The sequence below is a fragment of the Takifugu rubripes genome, chromosome 7, assembly GCF_901000725.2.
Source record: "Takifugu rubripes chromosome 7, fTakRub1.2, whole genome shotgun sequence".
Lineage (NCBI taxonomy): Eukaryota > Metazoa > Chordata > Actinopteri > Tetraodontiformes > Tetraodontidae > Takifugu > Takifugu rubripes.
The window spans coordinates 9,048,457-9,073,190 of NC_042291.1; the positions used below are offsets into that span (position 1 = coordinate 9,048,457).

General features: G+C 44.6%; 2 protein-coding genes, 1 long non-coding RNA gene and 1 other non-coding gene across 9 annotated transcripts; 1 reads left to right on the forward strand and 3 right to left on the reverse strand.

Moving 5' to 3' along the window:
• Positions 1-270: 270 nt before the first annotated feature.
• LOC101062537 (zinc fingers and homeoboxes protein 1-like) lies at positions 271-9,564 on the reverse strand. 3 transcript variants are annotated; one of them, XM_011605383.2, is made up of 8 exons: positions 8,936-9,564; positions 7,791-8,091; positions 7,254-7,708; positions 6,460-6,666; positions 6,164-6,379; positions 5,651-5,815; positions 4,331-5,554; positions 271-4,176 (listed from the first exon to the last, which is right to left on the reverse strand). In XM_011605383.2, exons 2-8 carry the CDS (start codon positions 7,990-7,992, stop codon positions 3,910-3,912), a joined length of 2,736 nt encoding a protein of 911 aa, XP_011603685.1. In that variant the 5' UTR covers positions 7,993-8,091; positions 8,936-9,564; the 3' UTR covers positions 271-3,909. The 3 variants fall into 3 exon arrangements, with proteins under 3 accessions (XP_011603685.1, XP_029695174.1, XP_011603684.1); XM_029839314.1 differs by having other exon boundaries at positions 7,254-7,687; positions 7,791-8,108; XM_011605382.2 differs by having other exon boundaries at positions 7,791-8,108; positions 8,936-9,563.
• LOC115250516 (uncharacterized) lies at positions 9,067-21,819 on the forward strand. 2 transcript variants are annotated; one of them, XR_003889083.1, is made up of 4 exons: positions 9,067-9,204; positions 20,571-20,651; positions 20,757-20,909; positions 21,113-21,819. It is a non-coding gene; the product is annotated as an uncharacterized lncRNA (long non-coding RNA). The 2 variants fall into 2 exon arrangements; XR_003889082.1 differs by having other exon boundaries at positions 20,757-21,819.
• LOC101062756 (ATPase family AAA domain-containing protein 2-like) lies at positions 13,460-24,525 on the reverse strand. 3 transcript variants are annotated; one of them, XM_029839313.1, is made up of 29 exons: positions 23,984-24,525; positions 23,403-23,557; positions 23,114-23,169; positions 22,851-23,025; positions 22,580-22,661; positions 22,372-22,453; positions 22,078-22,293; positions 21,829-21,928; positions 20,791-20,886; positions 20,551-20,659; positions 20,263-20,378; positions 19,736-19,910; positions 19,518-19,606; positions 19,290-19,449; positions 19,119-19,209; positions 18,855-19,032; positions 18,620-18,756; positions 18,417-18,540; positions 17,982-18,168; positions 16,304-16,489; positions 16,047-16,182; positions 15,658-15,854; positions 15,387-15,546; positions 15,187-15,309; positions 14,785-14,946; positions 14,155-14,706; positions 13,942-14,072; positions 13,724-13,852; positions 13,460-13,617 (listed from the first exon to the last, which is right to left on the reverse strand). In XM_029839313.1, exons 1-29 carry the CDS (start codon positions 24,170-24,172, stop codon positions 13,585-13,587), a joined length of 4,326 nt encoding a protein of 1,441 aa, XP_029695173.1. In that variant the 5' UTR covers positions 24,173-24,525; the 3' UTR covers positions 13,460-13,584. The 3 variants fall into 3 exon arrangements, with proteins under 3 accessions (XP_029695173.1, XP_011603687.2, XP_011603686.2); XM_011605385.2 differs by having other exon boundaries at positions 22,851-23,022; positions 23,978-24,525; XM_011605384.2 differs by having other exon boundaries at positions 23,978-24,525.
• Positions 17,776-17,909, reverse strand: LOC115250576 (small nucleolar RNA SNORA5). Its single transcript, XR_003889147.1, has one exon. It is a non-coding gene; the product is annotated as a small nucleolar RNA SNORA5 (small nucleolar RNA).
• Positions 24,526-24,734: the final 209 nt, after the last annotated feature.

Here is a 24,734-nt window from a genome sequence, read left to right on the forward strand (position 1 = left end):
TTTTTTACCGAGGAAATCTATTTGAAATAGTCAAACTGTTAGTTTAGGCATGTAAAAATAGCACTTGTGACGTTTGTTCCATATTTTGGCAGAAATAATCTTAGGTTTGCATGCAGTACAGCCCTTAATAAAATTTGTTTGGCATTATATGTATAAATTTTATTAAGGGCTGTACTGCATGCATACCGACCGACCGACCGACCGACTTACAGACAGACAGACAGACAGAACCTAGTGTTAACAGGTTTCGGTGGGAAATACATTCATAGGTATTTATATGACAATTCTGCCAAGATCTCTTTATTTTGTTTTATGGCAAAAACAAAAAGTTTTCACTGGAATCTCTGATTGCTGTAAGAAACATTCAACCATCTACCTGTTTAAATACAAGAAAACAAGTGAGAAGTATAGAATAGGTATAGTGACAGATACAGATAATATATGCACAATAGAACAGCAGGCAAACTACTCAGATCACAATGCTAGCGCTTAGTTCTACAGCACATTAGCTGGGACACATGGAGACCGATGAATATAGAATCACAACTCAGCGAGTGGACACAACACCTCAAAATTAAAGAAATTATTCTATTTCAAGTAGATTTGTCAGTGATGTAATACAAGCTGATTCTGCCTGTTTTAACTCATAAGGTGCTAGTATTAAGTGCATTAATTGTTTTTGCATTTGCAGCTTAAAAATCGTTCTGGAAATTAAAATGACTCCTAATATTGAAATACAGCAATGTTGCTTCTGTTGCCATGTTTAGTGCAAAAATCAGCAGAAAGTTGTCACGTTAAAACACTTCCTATATCGCAATTCAACACTACAACACTGCTTGATGACATTAAAAACTATTTTCATGCCTAAACCTGAATCCATAATTTGTTAGGCAAACGCTTGCCGCTAACAAAGCATTTGTTTTCGTAGAAACAGCAAAGTGAATGGTCTTTCTCCCGAGTTGTGATCCTACACTTACAATAAAAGTACCAATAAAGCGATTTGTGCAACACCGGCTGATCTCTAAAAACTGAAAAACATTATTCTATCGTATAAGGTATATGAGATATGATTGTTAGCAATCAACTATTGTTTGTAAAGAGCTGTAATGACAGTTTTTATAGATAGAAACATTGTAAAACATTCAGAACAGACTATAGTAATGAAAGAGCACACCGTAAAAGACTGTGGGTGGAATACCTGGGGGAAGGTACGGGCCTAAACCGTGGACCAACCGTGGTGATGACAAAACGGCAAATTGTGGTGTGTTGATTTGGAGGATTGGATCAAAATGATGCTGGCAAAGAAGCAGGTCCACTGTGAACAATGTTAAAGCTACACTAGGAGCCCCAGATTAGGCTAGTACCATCTCAGGTAGACCAACCCAGAATATTGTATGTACAAATGAGCGGTTTGGCTTTTATTGCATGCAGGATGAGCCAGAACTTTTTTCCTTAAACTTTTCTTTAAAGTTTTCTGGACCTGGCACTTGATGAGAACACGTACCTCAGTTCACCCTGGGAGAGAACGAGCAAACCTGCTTGGATCACGTTGAGCAGACATCATGACTGAACTGAAGTAAAGGCGCTAAAATATTGTCCGGTCGGTGGCTGATGAGGATTCGGTAAAAGTCCAGAATGCTAAGGTTGTCAGTTTCGGAACTTAATACAGACATTTCCATCTTCAGAATGTCTACGCGTGGTGCCACCTCAGCAGAAAAGCGGTGCTCGTTTGAGGATCACGAGCTTAGTTTGAACCTCCTTTAAGGAACACCCCGCCCGCAGCGTGCGATCCCCATTCTGCTGGTGTCGTCATTTTCTCGGAATTCTGTTCAAACAAATGTACGAGCCATGTAGGCACATAGGATTATCTGCAAAGCTTTTCCAGAGTCTCCAGAGACAGATTTCAGTCTTTTCAGTGATGGGAAAAACAAAAATTTGTTTGGCGGGATTCCCACGAGAGGGGGTAAAAAAACACTGGGTTTGTTTGGGCATCTTTCCGTGAAATAAAGCAAATTTTCCAAGGAAGCCTGTTTATATACTTCCAGTCTTTTGCCCTGTATGTCCAGCCTCTCTGTATTCCGAACAGAACCATGAGAACAGGGGGGAAGTTTACACACATCGAGGGCTGAAAAACACATATTGGGGCGAGATGGGGGACAATTCTCACCAGTTAAAGCAACAATTAAAAACATAAAAGGCTCTGGTTGTGCAATAAAGCGACAGAAAGAGGTGGCTGATTGTTCTGAGCCTCATTACCATCCATGTGTAACAACTGTTATCAAAGAAGTGGGTAAAAGGTTTCAAACCATTAACACACACAAGACTTTTTCAAGGCAAAATACTGGTTTCATCTGAAGTCATACAAAACACATTTGGTCTCTCAGAGCCATTTTATGGTATAATAAGGGATTAAGGTGCCTAATCGGGATTTTATCCACAATATACAAGTGGATGGAGTGCAATATATGTGTATTTTTTGTAGCTTCAGGCTTCACACTTCAGTCAGTATCGACTGGGGTCAATTTCTGATTTCAAATTCTGTTTAACAACCCCTTAATGTGGGTTGATTTCTTCACAGGCCTCATTTAAACAGCACAAACGAGAAGGCAAAAGTGTCTGGGTGGTACTGGGATGGGAGCCGCAGGTAATGTTTGCATGTCCTCAAATTCTCCCCCACTCGGCCGACCAGAAATTCATACCAATTAAAAACTGCAGCACAATATTTCATTTCTGTTACCATGTCATTGTAAATCAGATGCCTGCAATTCTGAAATATTGTTTAGTTGATCGCCACTTTTTCCCCCTCAAACCATATATCTCAGGAGACACATTCAACCACAGAATGTCCGATCTCCAAGCAAAACAATTAAAAAGTTTACAATAACACAGAATGTGTTGTATCAAAAAGGTGAAAAAACCTGAATAATATCAATATTTAACACATACTGTGACTTTTACCATCAGACCCAAAAGTGTTCAATAACAAAAAAAAAAAAGAATACTAGTGCGCAAGAGACAACAAACAGCTAAAAAGGGAAGACTTCAGCCCACGTCCCATGGTGATTAAAAGCATCAGGGCATTTCTCCAGCATTTAAACATCTAATTGTTCATCCGGGTCATCTCAAACAACCCGCTGAGTTCAATCCACAGGCGAGTTGTTGCTCAGCAGTGACACCTAGCGACCAGGTTTTGTAAAGCACCTTTGTAAACAACTTGTTTATTCTCCTCCCGCTGTTTCCTGTCAGTTTGGGATCAAGTGTGAAATATTCACTAATACTGGAAATAAAAGGTACAAATCAGGCCTGTGCTCATAGCACAGAGTTTCATGGCAACATAAATTTGCAAATGTAATATGCCAGTTAGAGGACTATTAAATGCTGGTTGTTGACCGGATGTCTGTCTTTTCTTAAATGTGGAACTATTTTACACTACTCAGAAAGCAGAACGTCTGCCTCCTACTCAAGAAAACTATATAATCAAGTAATGTGCATCCTTGGGATCATTTGCATCCTTCTCCATGAGCTGATGGAGTCTTCCTTGGCAATGAAGAACTATTATTTTAAGTACTCGAGGCATGATATCATGAAACAGTGTCTCAGTATTTACGTGCTCTCTCGCTCCAATCATATTTAAGAAAAGCCAGACAACAGTACAGCCAATATCTCAGATTGTTAATTTGGTCTATAATCCAAATCTGGGGCCTCCTAAAGTGTAATCAAACTTTGCTGTGCCAAATTTCCACTTTAACAACGCCCTTGTCAAAGATTTTGAACTAAAGCTTTAACTCCATCAAAATCTTTTGTACAGGGGTCAGAAAAGGTAAAATTGTGAGTTAAAGTTCCAGCATTGATGGTAATTGGGTTTTTCTCGGCACACTGGGCAGTATTTCGCCGTGCTTCCCGCAATCATCAATCTTCGGACACCGACAAGGATTTCCTGACGCTACGCGATGGCTCCCAAACCTCACTGTCGTCCGTATCGTCGCCTTCGTCCCCTTCATCGACCTCGTCGTCATCTTCGTCTCCCAAGCCTTGTTGCTCCTCGGTCACTCCCGGGGCATCTCCGTGCATCTCGGATCCCTCTTCCCGGCCTCCGTCCGTCCTTCCTGTTGACGCCTGGAAGGGGTCGAGCCCCATGTCGATGCGTCGGTGCACCTCGGCGAACCACTCCCTCACCTCCACAACAGAAGAAAGAGACTTACAGGATGTTTGGCTGGTTCAAAGCTTCCATCAACAAAAAAATAAACCTGCATCAATGTCGAGTTTCCGCTGGATTCATTCAGCTGTTTACAGTAGACACAACTCAAGAGGAAGAGGCTGAGGCTGGTACCTGTTCATAGCTCATGTTGGTCTTGGTGACGAGCTCGTCCAGGTCTTGCTCGCTGAGGAAGCGGTGCTTCAGGTAGTACTCCTTTAGGATTTCCTTACCACTCTTGAATTTCTTGGAGTGTGTGGATCTGCCGGACTCTGTGCTGAATGAGGCAGATCTTCTCGGCTGTTTCCTAGTCCGGGAACGACCCCAACCTCGATTTTTGGTACGTCGCTTTCTGCCAAGGCCTCCACCACCTGCTAGTTTATTGCCCCCGCCACCATTTGGCGCTTCAAAGTTGCCACTTTGGTACTGGATGAACCATTTCAGGTTATTGTTCTTCCATGAGTACCGAGAGTCCCCAAACCAGCTGACAATGTAGGATCGGGGAAGGCCGCTTTCTTCCGCTAACTGGTCATACTCCTCAGGTGTAGGCCACTGGGTCCGCACGAAGGCACTTTTCAGAATGTGGAGCTGTTCAGGAGTCTTTTTGCTCTTATCTCTTAGGTCCTTGAAGGCGTTGCTGGGCAGCTGTTTGCTACGGCCACTAGGAGGCGTTTGATTACCTTTACGAGACATGGAGGCAGAAAGTGAAGCCGAGCCAGCTCCTGTTCCTCTTCCCGCTTGCGCGTCATCTGCCTCCATTTTCCCTCCCAGTGAAGAATCAGGAGAGGATGTGCTGAGAGACGGCATTTTCCGTCGCTCAGTGAACCAGGCGTCAATCTCCCTTCGCGTCAGTTTAGTCTCCGTCCTCATGCGGTTCAGTTCTTCGTCTGACGGGGTGCTGTTCTTCTCAAAACTTTCCTCCAGCACCACCAGCTGCTCTGGAGTCTTTTCTTTAAACTTCTGCAGAGTGAAATCTGGGAAGGGATTCCAGGTTTTGGCCCGCGTCTCCCTCTCCTTCACAGGGGAAGCTCGCGGAGGGAGGGGGGATGGCGGGGTCTCATCGCTGGAGTCGATAATAATTGTGTTACTAGTGCTACTGTTGAAGATGCCACTTCCTCTGCTGCCTCCATCGTGGAAACCAATGATATGGCTGTTTTTAGAGTTGCGCTGATTGTATCTGGTGTCGCTGAACCACTTCTTGATCTCCCCTTTTGTCAGGTTGGTGACCTTCATCAACCGGGCGATCTCTGCGTCAGTTACAAAGTGGTTTTTCAGGTAGCTGGCTTTCAGCTCAGCCAGCTGCTCTTTGGACTTTTTAGGCCGCAAGCCGAAAGTGTCAGTGCTAAGAGCAGAGTTCTCCTAAGAGAAGAAAAACAAGAGCAGTGGGTTAAATGAGAAGCAAGCCCAGGTGCTGAATATCGGTCAGAAGAAGGAAGAAAAAAAACTGCTTCCTGCCTGTGGTGAAAGAGAGGGGGGCTGGATGGTGGTTGCACGTTTCAGCTCACTGTTTGTTTGGATGGGCTGGCTGGAAACTCTGCTGGCGCTCTGGGACTGGCTGGGCAGCCCTGCCACTGTTAGAGTGATGGGACTTGTCACTGGAAGGTTCCCCCCTGGGCCGACCTACACCAACAAAGCAAAGACGTGCTGATGTGCAGGTATCGCACAGAGACGCAGCCACCGCTTGATTTTTCTTGTGTCGTCGGGAATTACATCCACGCATATCAGAACCTCCAGCTGACTGAAGGATGCAAGTGTTAACGCAGCGAACCGAGGAGAAGTGCTCGGCCAATCAAGGCCACCCTGAATATAAACTGAGCTGCGTTGAAGGAGACCAACTAAAGCCAAAGTCTAATAAGCAGCTGTCAATCAGCTAATTCAAGGGGGGATCCATTCAATTGAAATGTCGAGGTCACCCCACAGTCAAAGCTGAGTCTTTTTAGATAGGGCATGTATGCTTTCCTTACCTACCTGTGTGAAAACCAGACCCGGCTGACCCACGATCTGGCAGGACTGAAGAATGGACTGGAGCCCGTTGGCCGCGGCCGAGAGCTGATGCGCAGGTATGACAGTGATGGTCTGAGGCACGGTGTGCACTGTGCCGTTAAACTGCTTCCTCCTGGCCTCCTCCACCTCCTCAGGAGTCCAGCTGACCCCGTGCTTCAGTCGCTGTGCTGAGAACCACACCTGGGCGTAGATCAAGCACACCGCTGACACACTATACACTTTTTAGATCACCCTATAGAATAAAAAAGACCTTAGTTCACCTTAATCTGCTCCTCTGTGAACTGGGTCTGTGCTGCTAGGCTACTGATCTCAGCCATGGAGGGATAAGGAAACCTCTTGTATGTACTGCCCAGCAGGGGGTTGGTGTCCATAGCTGCACTATAGGATGGGATGCTGCTCAGAGGGATCAGGAGCTGAGACTGAGCGGCTGCAGCCGCACTGTGTTGGGCCTGGAATGCAGAAAGCACCTGAGGAGGAGGGGGAGGAGGAGGAGGAGGAGGAGGAGGAGATGCTGTTTGTTGAGGGTATTTAAAATTACAGCTACTCACCATAATTGGATTCTGAAAAATGTATCCCTTTATACAGAAAATGAAAGCAATACTCAAATTAAAACCTCACAGAAATATGGGGCAGATGACCTCGAATCCATATCTCAAATTAACTCGTATTTTAATCGAAGAACAACACCTTTACACAAGTCACCATAGCTAGATGTTTCTAACGAGGCTAAATTCCGGTTCTCATTTTTAAAGATAATTATCTTAAAGGACCTTGGGGTATCATTTGGTTCTAATTTGTTAATTAGTCCATTGTTCTGGAAAAAACAACTCTGATTCAAAAGTCAAGATGCATCATGTTTTGGAAATGTAGGAGTGACTGAGAAGCTATTAAAACTTTAATACCATCTGGTACTCAACATTTATCATCAAGGAAACAAATAAATTCCTAATAAATATTGACCCATGTCCTGTTTTTGATAGTTTTGCACTTCCAGTCTGTATTTTACTGATGACAGTCTGATAACAAGACGTAAAATGCCAGAAAGGTTCGGTACCTGTGCCAGGCCGGCAGGCAGAACTGTGGGATTGAAGGCCGAGGATTTCTTCTGAGGCTCCGAACCCATGTTGACCAGCATGCCTCCCCCGAGCTTCATGGAGTCTTGGAGCAGCATCTCCATAGGGGTCATCTGCCCCAGGGGCGCCTCGATGGGCTCCAGCTCTGTTCCCGCCTCCCCGTCTCCACCTCCGAAACCTTCCGCTGCCTCTTCTGTCGATTTCAGCGACACGGCGATCCTCTTGGGTTCCGATTTGGTCTTCAGCCTCATGATGGGGGTCTTACTGAGCGAGATGGCAGCCACTGCAGCAGGGTCCGCTGACCCGTCGTCTGGTGCATCGCACGGTTGTTCCTGGGCTGACTGGTCGCTGCTTTGCACCTCCGGCAGGTTTGAGGAAACCCGCATCACAGCTGGTGCGCCGACATCCGCCTCATCTATGGAGGCATTAGGTTCATCTATGATTCCAATTGAAAAATCATGCATACTTGTCATTTAAGTCGCAGTTCAGGTGTAAGAATCCACCAGATTTGAACCTACTTGTGTCTGTAGATGTGGGCATCACCGCCGCCGCCTGCTGCAGCTCCTCTGCCGCCGGCCCCACCTCCGCGCCCTCTTTCACCTTCTCCTCGTCTGCCTCTCCATCCGTTGTCCTTTCAGGTCTCTCCTCTCCCTCCTTCTGCTCCAGCACATGAGCAGGCAGCACCATGCACGGCGTGGTTGATTTCCGTCGGCTCGACATCGTAAAAGACCAACTGTTTTCTCCCGTCAGCTAGAAGTGTTCCGTGAGCCTGGTGCTGAGGTTCACATGCCTTAAGCGGTCCTGCTCACATTGATGAGACTGGGAAAAGGATATATCTGGTGGGAGAAGTGAACCAAGCAGGGAAATGTCATACAGAACATGTTATTACACCTTTATAGGCCTGTTTATGGTGACAAAGTATACAAACATCTGGTTTATGGCTGTATTGAATGATTTGATTTCTGATGACAGGGGGTGAAGGGTAATTTGACAATAAAGCAACCCTTTGTGCCGCAACAGGCAACGTTCATTAAATATGTACCAAGAATACTTTTGAGTTTGGATGTATATCATTTCATTCAATACACACCTGAAAAGCCTCTCCCAATACAGTGATATTGATCTAAGAGCCACAGCAAGGCCCCAGTTCGCCACCCTTTCTCCAGAATATGAAATATATTTACTCAGCGGCCTGCTTCCAGCAAATATTTGCTCCCAATTTCCATACATGTACTAACAATCCTGCCTTTATCTGCGTGGTTACCATCACTGAGACGGGGTGGTTAACTGTTAGAGAGAGAGGAAAAAAAGGTGTTGCTCATGCACAACATGGTGCACAGCCGGTGGGCTCTGACTGAAGCCCACTGCTCCTCACTTTCTGCTGGTAAAGGTGTTGCACAGGCTGTTAACAACGACAGTAACAGTGCAGCGCACGCTGCCATCATGGGATCATCTGCATAACAAATAGAAAAGCGCCTCGGGGGTAATGTGGGGGTGTGCGACGGCTAACTCGACATTACCGAAGAATAGCGACAATAATTCAGTGCGAGGATAGAAATATTAGCTCCACAGCTCACAACATGTATACGAGAAGGGGGGGGGGGACTAGCTAGTGTTAGCCGGGGCGGTCGTTATTGTTGTTCGTGTCTAGCGGTAAACTTACTGAAGTACTCAAATGCGGACAGCGTCGCTACCAGCCTGTCGGGGCGAGGGTTTCCTGGCTCTCAAGCTTCGGTAGATGCCTTTCGGGGGGTCTTCCTCCCGCGGCTAATCATCGGGAGGCAGCCCGGACGGGACGACAGCGGCGTTAACGTTATTCGGGCTCGCGGGTCTCCCAAACCCGGCGGAGGGAGTCAGCCAGACAGACAGACGGACGGACCAGTCGGAAGATGCTGGAAACGCCGGACATCTCTTTCCACCTCGTTGGAGCAGGTTATTTCATACCTCCGTTGGAGATGCGGCCCAAACGCCGGCGGTTACTTCTGTAATCCCGCGGCCGGCCCTGTGTTAGTTCGCTGACCCAATTTTCTGATGTGTTTTAAAGGCAGATTTTTTTTTAATGATCGAAAGGCGTCATCGTTCAATGTAATACGTCCTGACGTCATCGCTCGGCGACTCTCTCCGCTTACTTATTTTCCCTCATTACGGCGAAAATGTACTCAAAAGCGTCCCCTTAAAGGTTATCACCGCGTCCAAAGTGTCCAGTGTTGGCTTTAACACCTCCGAGAAGGCGAAAGTAAATGACTAAAATCCGTTTGACGCGCACTGAGTTCGTGTAGCCGGGAAGGCTGCCAGCGTGTCCTTACATGACCTGCCAGGGCAGTTTGAAAAGTTATCCGAGGACAGGTCTGACAGTGTTCCCTCAAATGTTCGCTTTTCACACTTTAAACTTTATATTATTATCGCCGTTTTTTTTTTTAAATAAGGCCCAACCTTCTGGTATCTGCGCGCTTTTAAACCAATGCCACTATTGGCGCCTTACTGCAGCGGTGCAAACTCAAGTTTTATAAAGTGAAACCTGTCAGTGGAAAAGCGTTAGATCGCTTATCTACAATTTTATTGTGATAAAGAGAGCGTGCAGTCAGATGCAATTTAAAAAATTCAGATGGAAGTTCTGATGCAAGAATAAAATAAATTGTTCCCAGATGGATCGTGTCATTGTAGAGCGCTATATGAGTAATTAATCTTGCCCGTAACTTGTGTCCATGTTCGAAAAGAAAAGACATTGAAGAAGTTAGTGATTTTTCTTGTCTTTTACACAAGTTATAAACACTGTTAAAGATGATGTTTTTGCTTATGATTCTTTAACTAAAATGCTTCTTCAGTCTTAAAATTAATACCATGTGAACAACAGAGGACGCCTTTGCTAACTTTAGTTCCACTCAAATTGATTGTCTTCTTGATAGCTACAGGCTTACTTTGAGTGGGGAAATATTTCACCACTCCTTTAATAAATAGAAAATGACTAACAATTTTCCATCAATGTAAAGGAAATGTGATAGAAATGTGAGGTTAAGAGCAGTATGGTGCTGGAACAGCACTGATGGTGTAAAATCAGTGACACCACAGGCCATAATGTCTCATAGATTTCCTTTCTTTCTCAGAAATGCACGTGTATGTAAAAGATCAAAGCAAAAATTACATTTTAACTGAAATTCAAGACCAGGGAGAATCTCTATGCACCACACGCGGATGACATAACGTCTCACCTCGCAAGTGCACCAACCTTAGCATGTGCTAACGTCTCACTGCCCTTTATTTTAGAAGTTGATGCCAGCCATGGTGGGTTGGGAGCTGTTCTGTCATAGGAACAGGAGGGAAAGGTGAGGCCTCTTGCCTATGCAGCCACAGTGGGCAATCGTGGAGAAGTTTAAGGAGTGCAGCTTTCGGTATCAACCAACATGAATGCTGACGTCATCTCCAGGGGATGGCAGAAGGCGATGCAGCTATCGCAGCCTTCTGGCATGACAAGCAGGTGCCGAGTTGGGCCGCAAAGGAGCATTTAAGCCCCCAGGGGCGTGGTCTGGTATGCAGATGGATGGCTGGCTGTGTTGCCGGCTCCGTCGTCCTGACGGTGGAGAGGAGATCCTACACCTTCTCCTGTCAGAGCGTGTGAAGGAGCAGATTCTTCACCAGCTTCATCAAAACAATGGGCACCAGAGCATGAAACGGACTCCCAAGCTGGTGAGGCAGAGGCGTTACTGGCCGAGGATGGCCCAGGATATCAGGGACTGGTGCCAACGGTGTGAGCACGGTATCTTGTCAAAGAACACACAGTTCGTTCTCGTATGGGCTACTTATTAGCTGCAGAGCCCAATCATATTAACTTGTCTTTCCTGGAACCGGCCCAGGATGGGTGAGACCAGATGGTCTACTGTGGCTGAGGTCCTGGTAAAAGAGTTGGTTTATTGATATGGTGTCCCAGTGCGTCTCCACTCTGAGAAGCTTTGAAAGTGCTCTGGTTCAACAGCTGTGCAGACTGTTTGGGGTGCAGAAGACCCGAACGACGCCTTGCCACGGCAATTGGCAACGTACACCCTTCCGTCTGACCAAAATCGGCACGGGCCCAATTATTTGCAACAGTTGGTGTTTATCAAAAAAAGCACCCCTCATCAGTCGACGGGTGAGTCTCCATATTTCCTCATGTTTGGTCAGCAACCTCACTTACCTGTCACTTTCCTGCTGGGCCAATTCCCTGAGCTGATATCAGGGAAGGTGTGTGCCTGGGTGATGGCACACTACAATGGGTCCACCTTTGACTTTTGACTGTGCCAAGGGACAACTGCAACAAGGAGGAGGACGGGGCAGCATGAGTGAGGAGCATTGAGTGAGCTGCTGGAAATTGGTCAAAGAGTTTAACTGCAGGACCATGGCATTAGAGGGCGCTGTAAGATCCAGGACGTATGGAGCCCCACAGTCAGGTGGAGTGGTCCATTCAAATACTCCAGTGCATGATTTGGCATGAATGTACACCGAACGATGTTGAAACTGGGTTGATCAGTTTCATCTGAGTCCTGTGGTGGCACCATCTCACCAACGCTCGGGTCCTCTCTGACAGTTCCTGGGGTGGCCATCTGTGTTGGTTCTTCCTCTGCTCCATTGACAGTCTTGTTGCTGATGGCTTCTCTGTCTCATTTAAACAATTTTACCAGAGCTGGATGTTTCCCGAGACCCTCTACCCATGCCAGTGTGACTCTGCTGATCGTTGTCCACTGGAACGGCTTCAGCGTTCTCATTTCCTGCCCCTGCCATCTCCGTCTTGCTGGTTTCTGCCGATTCAGGCAATTGGTGACATCGTGCAGGAAGAGATGGAGCGCTCACAGACTTTCTTTCCATTGCTCCTCCAACCGTTTGGCTTCCTGCTCTGTCAGTTGGTGTGGGGGAGGTGGGGCGGCAACTGGGAACACCTCCAGTGTGTTCAGCACCGAACATGGTGGGAAAAAGAAGGATAAGCACACAAAATTAAGTTTAACTATACTCAGAACTGGTATGACAACAAACATCCATTTCCTGAAATATTATTATTATGTAAACGGATGGTTAATAAATATATGCGAGCCTGTTGCATTCCTATCCTGCTTCGCCAGTCTGTTTTCTGGTTGCCATGGTGTTCCCCGCAGGTGTGTGGCACGCCCCTAATAACACCTGGTGCAGCTGATGTGTGGCTACGGTCGAAGGCCTGGTTATGTGCCTCCACTGTCAAGCTCTGGTGTCCCAGGGTGGTCGTGATCACTCCAGTCTGGTGTGCTGGATTAAGGTGGTGTGTGTGTGGCCTCCTGAGTAGCTGCCATCAAATACGGTAAATTCATTCATGCAGACTACCCAGGAAAAACATGTCATTTTGGTGTGATTTAGTATTGTTTATTTACCTAACAGTTGGCTTTGTTTCTTTTTTAAAGTTTGCCTGGTGTGGGGACGCTGTTTTGTCCCGCCTGGCCTCTTGGGTTTTGTTTGCCCTTCGTGGTACCTTTTTAATTTAGTCACATAGTAGCTGCTCTGTCTTTCTTATTTAGGTATTCCATTTTAACATAGTGAACCACGGTTTGATTGTGTTTGGCTAGATTATGGCCTGTTGGTTTTGTGTTAGGGAGGAAGGTTAGCACATCTGTGGTACAGAGGTTCTACTAAACGTGTGTTTTCCTTCTTTTGTGGTTTGGGTTTGCAGCTTTGTATATAGCTAGTTTGGTGGATTTGATTTGTCTTATTAGTGTTTAAAGTTGTAGGGACCTCTGCCACAACTAGCTGGAATCGCTTCCCCTCTCTACTTAACATTAATTCAGGTCTTTCTATTTCTACACACGTGTTCCCTTTTTTGTTCAGCTTTCTTTTTTTGAGTTGGGGGCTCTGGAAGCCTGATTGAGGATCGGATCCTCAAAGTTGCGCCTTTCTCTGCTGCTGGGGGGCTGAATTTGGAAAACTTCCCCATACTTAAGACTGAATTTCTTCCTTTATTTTCCATGATGAGGGTGGGTTAAGTATATGAAGCACCAAATTAGGGATCTAAATAATTTACCATACCTTTGCTTGGCCCACTGCGACCTGTTCTGTAGGTTTATTGGCATGAAGCTCGAGAGCGAGAAAAACAAACAAGCTGCACCGCTGTATAAACCACAGGGTTCGACGTCTGGGGGCAAAACTAGCAGCTTATACACTGGAAATGATGGAATTAAAAAAAAAAAAATCACACTTACAGGAAATTACTTTAATTTAATATAACAAGTGGATACAAAAGTCGAGTTCAAGCACAAATTAAAGGTTCTGTAGGTCTGCGACAACGGAACTGCAGTTTTTCTGCATTTTCCCAGGAGAACGTCAACAGAAATCCTCAATCTCTTGTTCCAACTCCTGTTTGAATGGCAGGGGGGGGGGGAATCAAATGACACAGAATCAGAGGCAGAATTCTACAACACATTAAGAGCATTTTCAGTAGAGATGATGCAATGTTACTGGCCTTTACAAGTGCTGTTTTGTTGTACTCTCGTCTGTGTCTGTAGATGCTCTGGCATAGATGAGTGTAGAGTCTCTCCAGCTGGAAGACCTCGTAGCCTTCGCTCTTTTCTACCACTCTCTCCAGCAGCTCCTGGGGAAGTGATGGAGGGCAGAAGCGTCACGTAAGCGGTTACTCACACTGGGAGATTCAACAATCACTGCAGCAGCCATCCAACGCACCTTCAGTTTGTCTCTGTCGACCACGAGAGGAGTTTTCTGCTCCAAGATCTGCTGAGCTTTGTCCAAGTTGACTGTCCGCTGCTGTAGCGCAGCGTTCTTTTTAGCACGTGTCATGCACCCCTGGAGTCTCTCTGAAATACACACATACTCCATCAGTTTCACCTGCTTTCCAGTGCACGGCATCATCTGAATCCCGTGATGACACCATCTCACCAGTGTTCAGGTCCTCTCTGACAGTTCCTGGGGTGGCCATCTGTGTTGGTTCTTCCTCTGCTACATTTACAATCTTGTTCCCAGTTTCTTTCAGCTTCTCTGTCTCATTTTGAACAAATGTGCCATGGCTGGAAGTTTCTATCTCCATCCCAGTGTGACTTTCCTCATGGTTTTCCACTGAAATGGCTTCACCATACCCATTTTCTGCCCTTTCAGTCTGTTTTTCTGCATCACCTGTATCCATATAGTCTCTTTTGTGCTGCCTGTCGGAGTTTTCGCATGCGCCAGCCTCACCTTCAGCAGCGTTACTGCTCTCCACCCATCTCTCCTCACCATCCTCCCCAACGCGACTTCCATCAGCTGACGCCAACTCCAGATCCATCACCGTCTGCTCTTCTTCTCCCCCATCAGCATCCGCTTTGTCATCCCCATTCTGCACGTCCTCATCAGTTGCCAAGTGTGCATCTTCTCTGTCCCGATGGGAAGATGCAAGTCTCTTCTTGACATAGATTCCAGACGACCAGCGACTCTTCCGCCTCCTTTTCTTTTCTCCTGCAGAGAAAACATTTTTATATTTTCCACTTGGATTCATCTTTAAAATATAATTTCCTGACTTGCAGCAGCGTTTACCTGTGCTTTTCAGCGCTGCAGAAACAGACGGCTTTGTGGGAGTAACCAGAGCTGGTGTTCTAGATGCCTGAGTTTTTGGGGTGGAGTTGGTGACCTTGGCATCAGCAGCAGGTTTGGGAAGAACGTGGTAGTAAGTGGGAGCAAACTTCAGGGAGGAGCCGCCTGAGATGGTGAAGCACAGTTTGAAATTACTGGTGTTCATTTTCGAGTGCAGTCCCACATTTTTACTTTTTTTATGGTGCTGGAACAGCATTGATGGTGTAAAATCAGTGACACCACAGGCCATGTCTCAGAAATGTATTTGTATATTAAAGGTCAATGGAAAAATTACCGGTACATGTTAACAGAAATTCAAAACTATGGCGAATGTCGATGCCCCCCACACAAACACACATCATTTACCTCTTCTTTGGCATGATACTTTGATCTCCTCACAGAGCTTCTCAAAATCCTCATCCAGTTCAGCTCTGATGATAGCATGGGCCGTATCTTTTAGCGCACACGCCCTGTGGCGGATCTGGCGATCTAGACCCAGAACACAAATGTGTGAAAAAAGGGCAGCTCTCATCATCTCCGACGTTTGAATTCCCCACTCTACATACCTGAGGGGTCCTGATCTGGGTTATACTTCAGGGCATTCTGCCAGATAAGATCCACATCCTCGAGGAACTCTTTGACAGTGTTGTACTGATGGAGGTCAATCTTGCAGAGAACAGTTGACAGGTCCATGGGCTTTTTGATGACACCAGCATAATCTGGTACCTAAAAACAGAAAAAAGACCGATGTAACACAAATTATGACATTAACAGACAAAAAAACCCATTCTGTCAAGGAGTTATCAGTAAATCCACATTAACTAGGGGGAAACGTACCTCTGCTAAATCAACGGGTTTTGTAAAAGCCTTAAAGCGTTTGTCTTGGGACAGGCGATTGGTGACATCGCGCAGGAAGAGACGAAGCTCTCTCAGAGTATCTTCTTCCTGCTCCTCCAACCGTTTGGCTTCTTCCTCTGTCAGTTGGCATGGGGGAGGTGGGGCGGCAACCGAGAGCACCTCCAGTGCATTCAGGACTGAAGATGGTGGAAAATAGAAGGATAAACACACAAAATTAAGAACCGGTGTGACAACAAACATCCAAGGTTTCCTGAAACATTAATTAATATTACAAATTGCATTACCAAGATGTGGAAATAATACATCTCAAGAGCACATAACAGAACACTAATTCAGGCCTTTGTATTTCCACACATGTTCTTTCTCACCAGCTTTCTTTTTTGAGATGGGGGCTCTGGAAGCCTGATTGAGGATCAGATCCTCAAAGAAGTTGCGCCTTTCTCTTCTGCTGGGGGGCTGAATTTGGAAAACTTCCCCATACTTAAGACTGAACAAGTCTTGCACCTAAGAAAAGAAAGGGGTCATTAAAGAGCAGTTTTACATTCACCTGTCAAATATATATATTAAATCATAAATATCTGTGTTGACTCAACAGCATCAACACTTTCATGTTGGGGTTCCGTACCTCCATGCTTAGCTGATTGTACTGCATGCTGCATGTGGCCAGCAGAAAAATAGGAGAGAAGGTAGGGATGGAGTTTAACAGGCTGAGGAAGGTGGCTCTTAAGGCAGGGCTCACAGTTTCCCACCACTGTCCAATTTGAGGAACATATAGGATGCTGGGAGAGGTCCGCTTTGCTTCAACGAACACCTACAGGATAGATATTGATACGTCAGACTGACAGACAGAATCCATGATGAGACTTTGGAGGTGGCAAAGAACTGTCAAAGCTAAAGGACGACAAAAGCTTTCCAAGGACGTTGTAAACGTTCCTGAAGACTGGGTAAACACGCAGAGAGCAGAGGAGCGAGGGGTTTCCACCGTGCAGCTCCGACTGAGAGCAAAAGTAATGGCCACCAAAATAAAAAATTGAAGATTTTGCTGGTGGACCATCGTGGTGTATGATTTATGGCATGAAATAACCTGACTGCCGAAAAGTAAAAAAAAAAAAAAATTGGTGGGTGAGCTTTGAGAAACAGGATGGGCCAGTTAATTATGTAATAGTTAGTTAGTTATGTAATATATATGGAAAAAGGGTTCCCCTTCATATGTGCTTCAGCGCTGTCTGTGGTACTGAGTGAGACACCTGTGGCTTATAGGTGAATGCAGCTTATATATGTAAAAATTTGATTATCAAATACTGTAATTACTAGTGCAGCTTATATTTAGGCATGCCTTATACACCAGAGATTACAGGACTAAGCAGAGTTAAAGGGGTTATTTTCACGACCAACACATGCAGAATGAGACAAAGCCTTCATTCATGTCTAAAGTGGACTGTGATGATAATAACCACCTGCCAACAAGACCCACAGTCATGAGATGCTAATGTGTGGTTGAGCTCATTGCTCACCTTCCTGCTTTTTCTTTTCTGTATTGTTTCATTATACATGCTGGAAACTGACACTGGTGTTTGCTTTCAAACCAGTTACATACCACAAGCTGATCCTGGGTAAGAAAAAGCCATTCGGCTAGATTGCAGTAAATAATTGTTACATTTTTTAAATTATTCATATCATATATACTAAGCAGAGTCAAATGTGTTATTTAATCATTACCAACACATGCATATGCACAAAGTCTTCATTCATGTCTAAACTGGACTGTGATGATAATAACCACGTGACAACAAGACATACAGTCATGAGTTGCTATTTTTAGTGTTTACCGTTTCCGTATTTAGCATTTGTCAAGGGAGCATTGAGCAATAAGGTACTTGGGAATGCTGTATGCTGCTTGCCAAGGCTCGACAGGAACCACACCTGTAGCTTCTTACAGCTAAAGGTGCCGAACCCAATCTTTCATATTAAAAACAATGGGTGGAGGAACTAATCTAATGAAGTACTAGGTGATAAACTCTAGAGTCCATTTGTTTAGGAGTGGAGGCGGAAGCATAACTAGACAACACATATCTGTTCTTAAACTGAGAACTGGGCATGTGTCTGTAGTACGCATTTATCCCTACTTCCCACAATGCACAGAGGCAGGGCCCATGAACTACAGTCACTGTGGCAGCCATTTTGGCCAGTGAAGTCCACTTTCAGAACACACTGAATTTGACAAGGCTGCCAGAGTACAGATCACCTCTATTCTAATCTGGTCACGAGATTCCTTCCAATGCAAGTCAAGAGAGGTCTGTTACCTGAGCACAATTCTCTTCTGGAATAGTTCCGCTGGATCCAAACAGCACAGCCAGGTCCAGTGTGTACAGAGTGAACTTCTCCAAAGCATGTAGGACAGCGGGAGCGAGGTGGGAGCTTTGACCCGAGCCTGGCCTGCCCTCTAGTAGCAGCCTGGGACGGCAGGAGGTCGGCTCGCTCAGAACACTCCTACACGATGAAATATGACAGACTCACTGAATACCTGACACAGCTAAAGCAGGAATGTTCTGATTAGGCTTTTACTGAGAGTTACGCCTGAATTCGGTTTCTTGACAAATCCTGGAAAAAATTTAGGGCCTAATTGAAATTGTGAACGTCCAAATATATTTGATTAATAAAATCTAAAACAAAATTAGCAGAATACACCCCCCCCCCGCATGGGATTACACTTCTTTATTAAATAACAGCTGACCAACCTGCTGAAGTTGAGAAGTTCATCAGCAGCATTTTTTTTGACTGAAGACAGTGAGGTTTTTCCCACGTCCCCAATGTCCTCTTCTTCACTCAATATTAGATCATCAAGAATGCCACAGGTCCCATCTGAAAATAAATACACCCACACAGTTACTTTCTAGTCTAGGAGCCCTTTCATCTATAGAGCCAACGTGCAGTACGGAACCTTGTCGTTTCTGCCTTTGAAAGCTCTGTTCAGCATGTGGGAAGACGTTCCCGAGTATGTGAAGGATGTCCTGCAGGGCAGCGCACAGCAGAGGACGGATGACAGGAATCAGGGCCTTGGCTGGCGACACGACTGCCCTAATAATGACAGTCAACATCGTACATATTTAGATTCAGAAGAAACCACAGGGCATAACTAATGTGTAAAATGGATCATATGCTTATTCTAGATATACCTCTGGGAAGCAGGCACTATCTTTGACATCGCACACACAAAGTCTTGGTTTGTGATCGCAATGGAGTCAACATCGAGCACAAGTTTCTGTGCGGAAGTGTAGATTTGCGGATATCGCCGACGCAGTGCACATAGAGCGGCCTCCGAGCACACAGCTTTGATGTCTGCACCACAATATCCTGGGAAGCAAAGAGACACGGAATGTTCCTGTTCTAACTGTCTGACTGTGTTTGATGCTACTGTATCATTTTCAACACAAACATACCGACACAATTATCCACAAGCTTCTCCAAAAAGGTGTCAGAAGGTGGCGGAGTCCACTGTCTGGTATGGATCTTTAGAATGTCCTTTCTCGCCTTCCATACAAAAGATGATCAATAAAAAGTCAGTCAGTGTCCATTTTTTCCCCAAACAAAAGGTTTCTATATTTTCTTACCCATCTGTCCGGCAGGCCAAACAGGAACTCCCTGTCAAATCGGCCTGGTCGTCTCAGGGCGGGATCAATGGAGTCCAGTCTGTTCGTAGCTCCTATGACAACCACCTCCCCTCTGGAGTCCAATCCGTCCATTAGTGCCAAGAGGGTGGACACGATGGAACTTTGGAGGCAGAAAAGTGTGTTTACACCCAATATTTTGAAATCTAGTTTGGAGTCTATCCTGCTTACCTGTGTATCTGATCCTGACGACTGGACCTGACTGGAGCTAAACCATCAATTTCATCAAAGAAGATGATGGACGGGCGCATCTGATATGCCTGTGAATGGTGCAATAGATTTTTAATAAATATCAATTCTATAGTCTGGCATCTGCTGCTTTATTATGCTATGGATAATAACTAAAAACAGTTGCTTTATTTTTACAGATAGATAGAAAATGTGATTACCTGATCAAAAAGCAAGCGCAGCTGTCTCTCCGACTCTCCCACCCATTTACTCAGACAATCAGCACCTTTTCTCATGAAGAAAGAGACTTTTCTCTCTCCTTGAGTGCACTCATTGGCCAAAGCTCTGGCTACAAGGGTTTTTCCTGTGCCTGGAGGACCATAAAATAGGCAGCCCCTGTAGACAAAGGAAAACAGAGAAAATGTTTTGATCATAAGGGATTCAATTATTTTTTTAACCAATTTAACCCAAATATAAACTGAGCAACTCGGATAAAGGGATAGAGACGCATGAGAACAAACCAGGTCTAACTAGATTCGCTGTATTTAATCTCAGTTATATCTTGATCTCTTTTCTACTGTGCACCAGCATTTTGACATCATTAGCATGAATCCAATATGAAGAAAAATCCATGTCTCCAGCATATTGGGTACCTAAAGTTTTCTGCTTACCACTCACTATAGTTTCAAACTGATCACCATATCAGAAGACATGAATTACTTAAGAACCTCAAAGATGTGGAGCTTACCTCGGAGGCTGTATCTTGAACTTGTCAAAGACTTCTGGGTAGAGCAGAGGAAAGACCACCATCTCTTTCAGTGACAAAATGTGTTTGCGCAGACCTCCGATGCTTTCAAACCGCACCTAAATGCCAAATAACATTCCGTTTAGGTGCTTGTTTTTTTACATTATTGTCCTATTAATAATTGGTCTCCATTTAAGCAGCAACCAAACAAATGTACACTATTACACAGTAAATGCCATTATTAGGTAAACAGTGACATCTAAAACGAGACAACACATCTGTGCAGCTCACCGTTCTATCAATGTGCATAGGATCCACATCAGCAAGGCTGGCTCCGATCTTCATCCTGTCTTTATGGATGCCCAGAATGTCATCTTTCTTAAGGTTCAAAGGTAAAAATCTGCAAGGAAAATGTATTATAAAACAATTTGTTCAGATGGTTTTAGTTTGCTGAAACAGTAAGGATTTTTTCTAATAATCATGTCGTTTTGTTGCAGTGGTGTACAGGTGTCCCCACGCAGGAGTTCTCACCTGTTGACTGACTTGTTCCTGATTCTCTTTCTTTGGAACTGCTCATCATCTGAAGATGAAGAAGTGGAGTCACTGTTGTGAATGGCATGTCTCCTTCTGCAACACAAGCACAGAACCAGGTTACCTGCACGATATTAGGAACTGTGGCAATCAGGTCTATTATTCTGGGATTAAAATTAGGGATGGGATAGCCAAGTACCAATACCGGGTATCAGTTCGATACCGCTGTTATTTCCAAGTATCTACTCTGAATGGCTGTCGATGCCACCCGCTGATATTCTCAGCAACAAAAACCCTTATCTCGAGTTCTACTCTTTGACAGTGATGGCGGTGCTGTGGTGTGACACCAAGGCCACTTATCGCGGCTCCGTTGCGAAAACATCACCGGTTTGGGAAATCTGTGAAGTTAGGACCCATGACCAGCCCACTGCAGAATGTAAACTCTACAAAATCAAAGTTGCAAGAAGTAGTATGAAGAGGAGTTGGTTTAATACAAGTAACTTGTTCAAACACCCCAGGGTGAAAACAGTGGTATCGGCGAGTAGTGAAGAGTGAGTACTCATAATTGGTCTAAAGGAAAATCATAGTATTGAACATCCCAAAATAAAATAGAAAATAAATGTCAGTAAATAAAAAGTTTTGAAAAAGATGCATACATGCATATTTATACGAAACACCAGCATGACTAATTTAACCAAACAAGTTATCACCATACACAATAATTTAACAATTATCTTAATTTGATCTTCAAAACTGTAAAACAATTCATTCAAATGTGACCACCACCAAACGCAGTCTAAACAGACTGCGGTGAAATACTAGAGCGGGTAGGATCTTATCTCTCAGAACTACTCACATTGATACAAATGACAGAATCAGAAAGATAAAGAGTGCAAAATTGAGAATTTGGGCAGCTTCTTCTGCCTCCAATACATTCTATTTTAAAAGTAGAAAGGCCATTAAGTGATGTTGCGGGATAATATCCCTAAATAGCAAACATTCCCTTTAGATGAAGTGATGTAGTCACTGTCGATTTACCTGCTTGCTTTCCTGTTGTAGGGGCTGAATCTGTATCCATGTCTGTTTGGAGATGAGTGATCCTTGAAGTACAAGCTGCGTTTTCTTGGTTCTTTGGGTTCTAAGAGAAAAAGGCAGACCGCAGGCTCCATTACTGTCATTCATCAAACCCATACAGATATTGGGAAAATGAAACATTTGCATTGTTTGAATTTGATTTTTGAACACCAACAAACTGACAAATGGAGCAGACTTAAAATGGTTGATTACCATCCTGTGGAGCCTGGTAACGAACTACATTCTTTCTTTGTCTGAAGTCATAACGTCTCTGGTTCTCTTCTTCCTCATCTTCACCATCATCATCTTCGTCGTCATCATCATCATCATCTTCGTCGTCGTCGTCATCATCATCATCATCTTCGTCGTCATCATCCTCCTCATCTTCTCCATCTTCCTCTTCCTCACCATGACCATCTTTATTCCCTCCTAAATTTATGAGAAACCAATCTCATTTGGTACCTCATGTTCTCTTACAATCATGCTAGAGTTCTGTTCTCGCCTCACCTTGTTTCTCCTCCACAACGTCTTTGCTGCCCATGTTGGACCTCAGCAACATTCTCATTCTTCCTCTGGTGTATACACCACGCTGCTCAGAGAAAAGTGTGTGAATGCCGGCCAAGGTTTAAAACAGGTTACGCGTAATCAAACAGCAAAATAGCCAATAGCGAAAAAAAGTCAATCTGATGTAATGTAGATTCCTGTTTGGTAATACTTCTTCTTGGCTCTCTCTGTCGCTTAGTCTGCGCCTCATCTTCTGCATGTCATCCATCTTCTGGAGAACTGCTTCGGCCGTGCTGACAATCAGAGGAAGAATTTAGTCATCTAATTGTCATTGCATTTAGTGGTAAACATCTTTCAGGACTAAATGTAATTATGGGTCCTGTAAAAATGTTTAAAACAATGTGATACAACTGTGCAGATTTTTTTTGAACTGCAACAAATTTTTGCCACGGTAACGAGTTTGAGAGACTGGGTGACCTTACTTAGTGATTAGGCGGTTGTAGAGCACCGACTGTTTCGGGGAATTCACTTTGCATCTTGTGATTCTGGAGCTGCGGCGCACTGAGCGATATTCCTTCTCCTCCATATGTCTGCTCTCTAAATCAAAGCGACTCCTCTTGGGAGTCGATGACCCCTCCACTTTGTCTGGGACATCTGCTAAATTAGATAAATGTTTCTCAAAATGATCTATATTATAAACATGCAAGCTAAAACTGGAAAGAAACAACACTTCAGGAAATGTTACCTGCTTGCTGATTGCCGCTAGATGCTTTTTCCTCTCTCTGCAGCTGGGAAGACTTCCTAAAAAAAGGGAGCAAATGTATAACTTCAATGTTAAATATGCAATGCTGATTTTCTTTATCTACATAATGGATATATGTTTGCATGTACATTTCTTGTACAAGTGTTGCACGGAGGTTACAATGGCTAAACACTTTTCTTAAATTTACCTGCAAGAAAGGGAACATCTACGACATGCACAAAAATCTAGCAGGACAGAATTTTTTTTTTTCAGGAATTAAGTCAGGTTTAACCTGGTGCAGCATCCTCCAGCTTTGGCTTCATTAACAGGAGAGCTGGCCGTCACCTCCGTGTTTGAAAAGGAGACCGCCGCTGCTGCTCTCCGTCTCCGGCTCCTCTGGAAGTTATTTAGACTGCTTCTGTTCTCCTGCTTCATATCAGCATGTCCCTGGAAGGTCAATGAGACACATGTACATTGCAGGACAGGGGTCTAAAAAATTTGTCAACGTCTGTTTTATGAATTCGTGTCGTGACTTATTACAAACTTGTACAATAAATTCAAATGAAATGAGGTTATTTGTTGTTGCTTTAACCCCTTCCTCACAAGGATGGATATTGTTTTTAAACACTTGGGTACTTGACAGCTCAAGTATAGGAACCAGAACCATTTGATGGGACACTGACGCCACATAATTCGCAGGACTGTTTGTCACTATAGGTACTATTATCGTGATGTGACGCTTAGTCCGTGAACGTATCAGTAATGATATTGACAAGCTAAGTAGCTTAGCGTGCTACTTGCTTTAAATCAAACATATTGATATCGTTCTACCAAAACTCTTCGATCCAAGTGGCCGGTAAAACTTACGCTTACGTTCATGCTGCTGTGGTCAAGGCTGCTGAAACTGTCATCGAGGACCCGATGGGAGCGCTTTACTCGGGTAGATCGTCTCTGGGACGCGGGAAGTAGCGACAGAAACTCGGAGCTTGTGTCCAAATCGCTGGGTCTCTCCGGAGTTGTTGCCATCGGCGCAGCTCCGACACCGCTGCGTAGTACAACCATCGTTGTCACAAATCTAGTTTGCTAGGTAAAAGACGGAGATATAATGATTACGTCCTATAAAGATCCGCTGTGTTTACGTTATTCCATCACTGATAACAAACGAGCACCGGCTGACTTGCTCACGAGCTACGTTGTCACTACTTGATTTCTGGCGCCATAAACGTCATCAGTGGGCTGGTCGCTAATAAGCTACCGCCAGGAAGAATAGATCACAAACTTGATCGCATTAAAAAAAATTGCAACTAACATTAAGGGAAGTAAAATGGACTTTTTAAAATTATCAAAATTATTACAGCGACAGCTGTCTTTCAGTCAGCATTTCTAGTTAAATTTTTGAAAAATGTTGTGGAATAAACTAAAAAGGTGGTCCAGAATAGGGTGAAGCTCACTCCGCCCAAAACAGGACCGCGCGCACTAATGACGTAGAGATAAGTTCCTCCGCCGAGGTGATGCGACAGCCGGCGTTTATTTGTTTTCTTCGCAAACTAACTCAAAAGTTCTGAACGGATTTTATTTACATTTCACGTAAACGTTGAACGTGGGCCAAGGTAGAGCTAATTAA

What these genes read in the sequence shown, in the direction of transcription:
- LOC101062537 (XM_011605383.2), bottom strand. Translation starts at nt 7,992, where the DNA reads ATGTCGAGCCGACGGAAATCAACCACGCCGTGCATGGTGCTGCCTGCT. An exon ending in GCCCACATCTACAGACACAA is followed by an intron (nt 7,709 to 7,790) that starts GTAGGTTCAAAT and finishes TTGGAATCATAG; the next exon opens with ATGAACCTAATGCCTCCATA. An exon ending in TCACAGAGGAGCAGATTAAG is followed by an intron (nt 6,380 to 6,459) that starts GTGAACTAAGGT and finishes ATCTACGCCCAG; the next exon opens with GTGTGGTTCTCAGCACAGCG.
- LOC101062756 (XM_011605384.2), bottom strand. Translation starts at nt 24,172, where the DNA reads ATGGTTGTACTACGCAGCGGTGTCGGAGCTGCGCCGATGGCAACAACT. An exon ending in TTACCAGGCTCCACAGGATG is followed by an intron (nt 21,929 to 22,077) that starts GTAATCAACCAT and finishes TTTTTCTCTTAG; the next exon opens with AACCCAAAGAACCAAGAAAA. An exon ending in CTATGCACATTGATAGAACG is followed by an intron (nt 20,379 to 20,550) that starts GTGAGCTGCACA and finishes TTTGGCATTTAG; the next exon opens with GTGCGGTTTGAAAGCATCGG.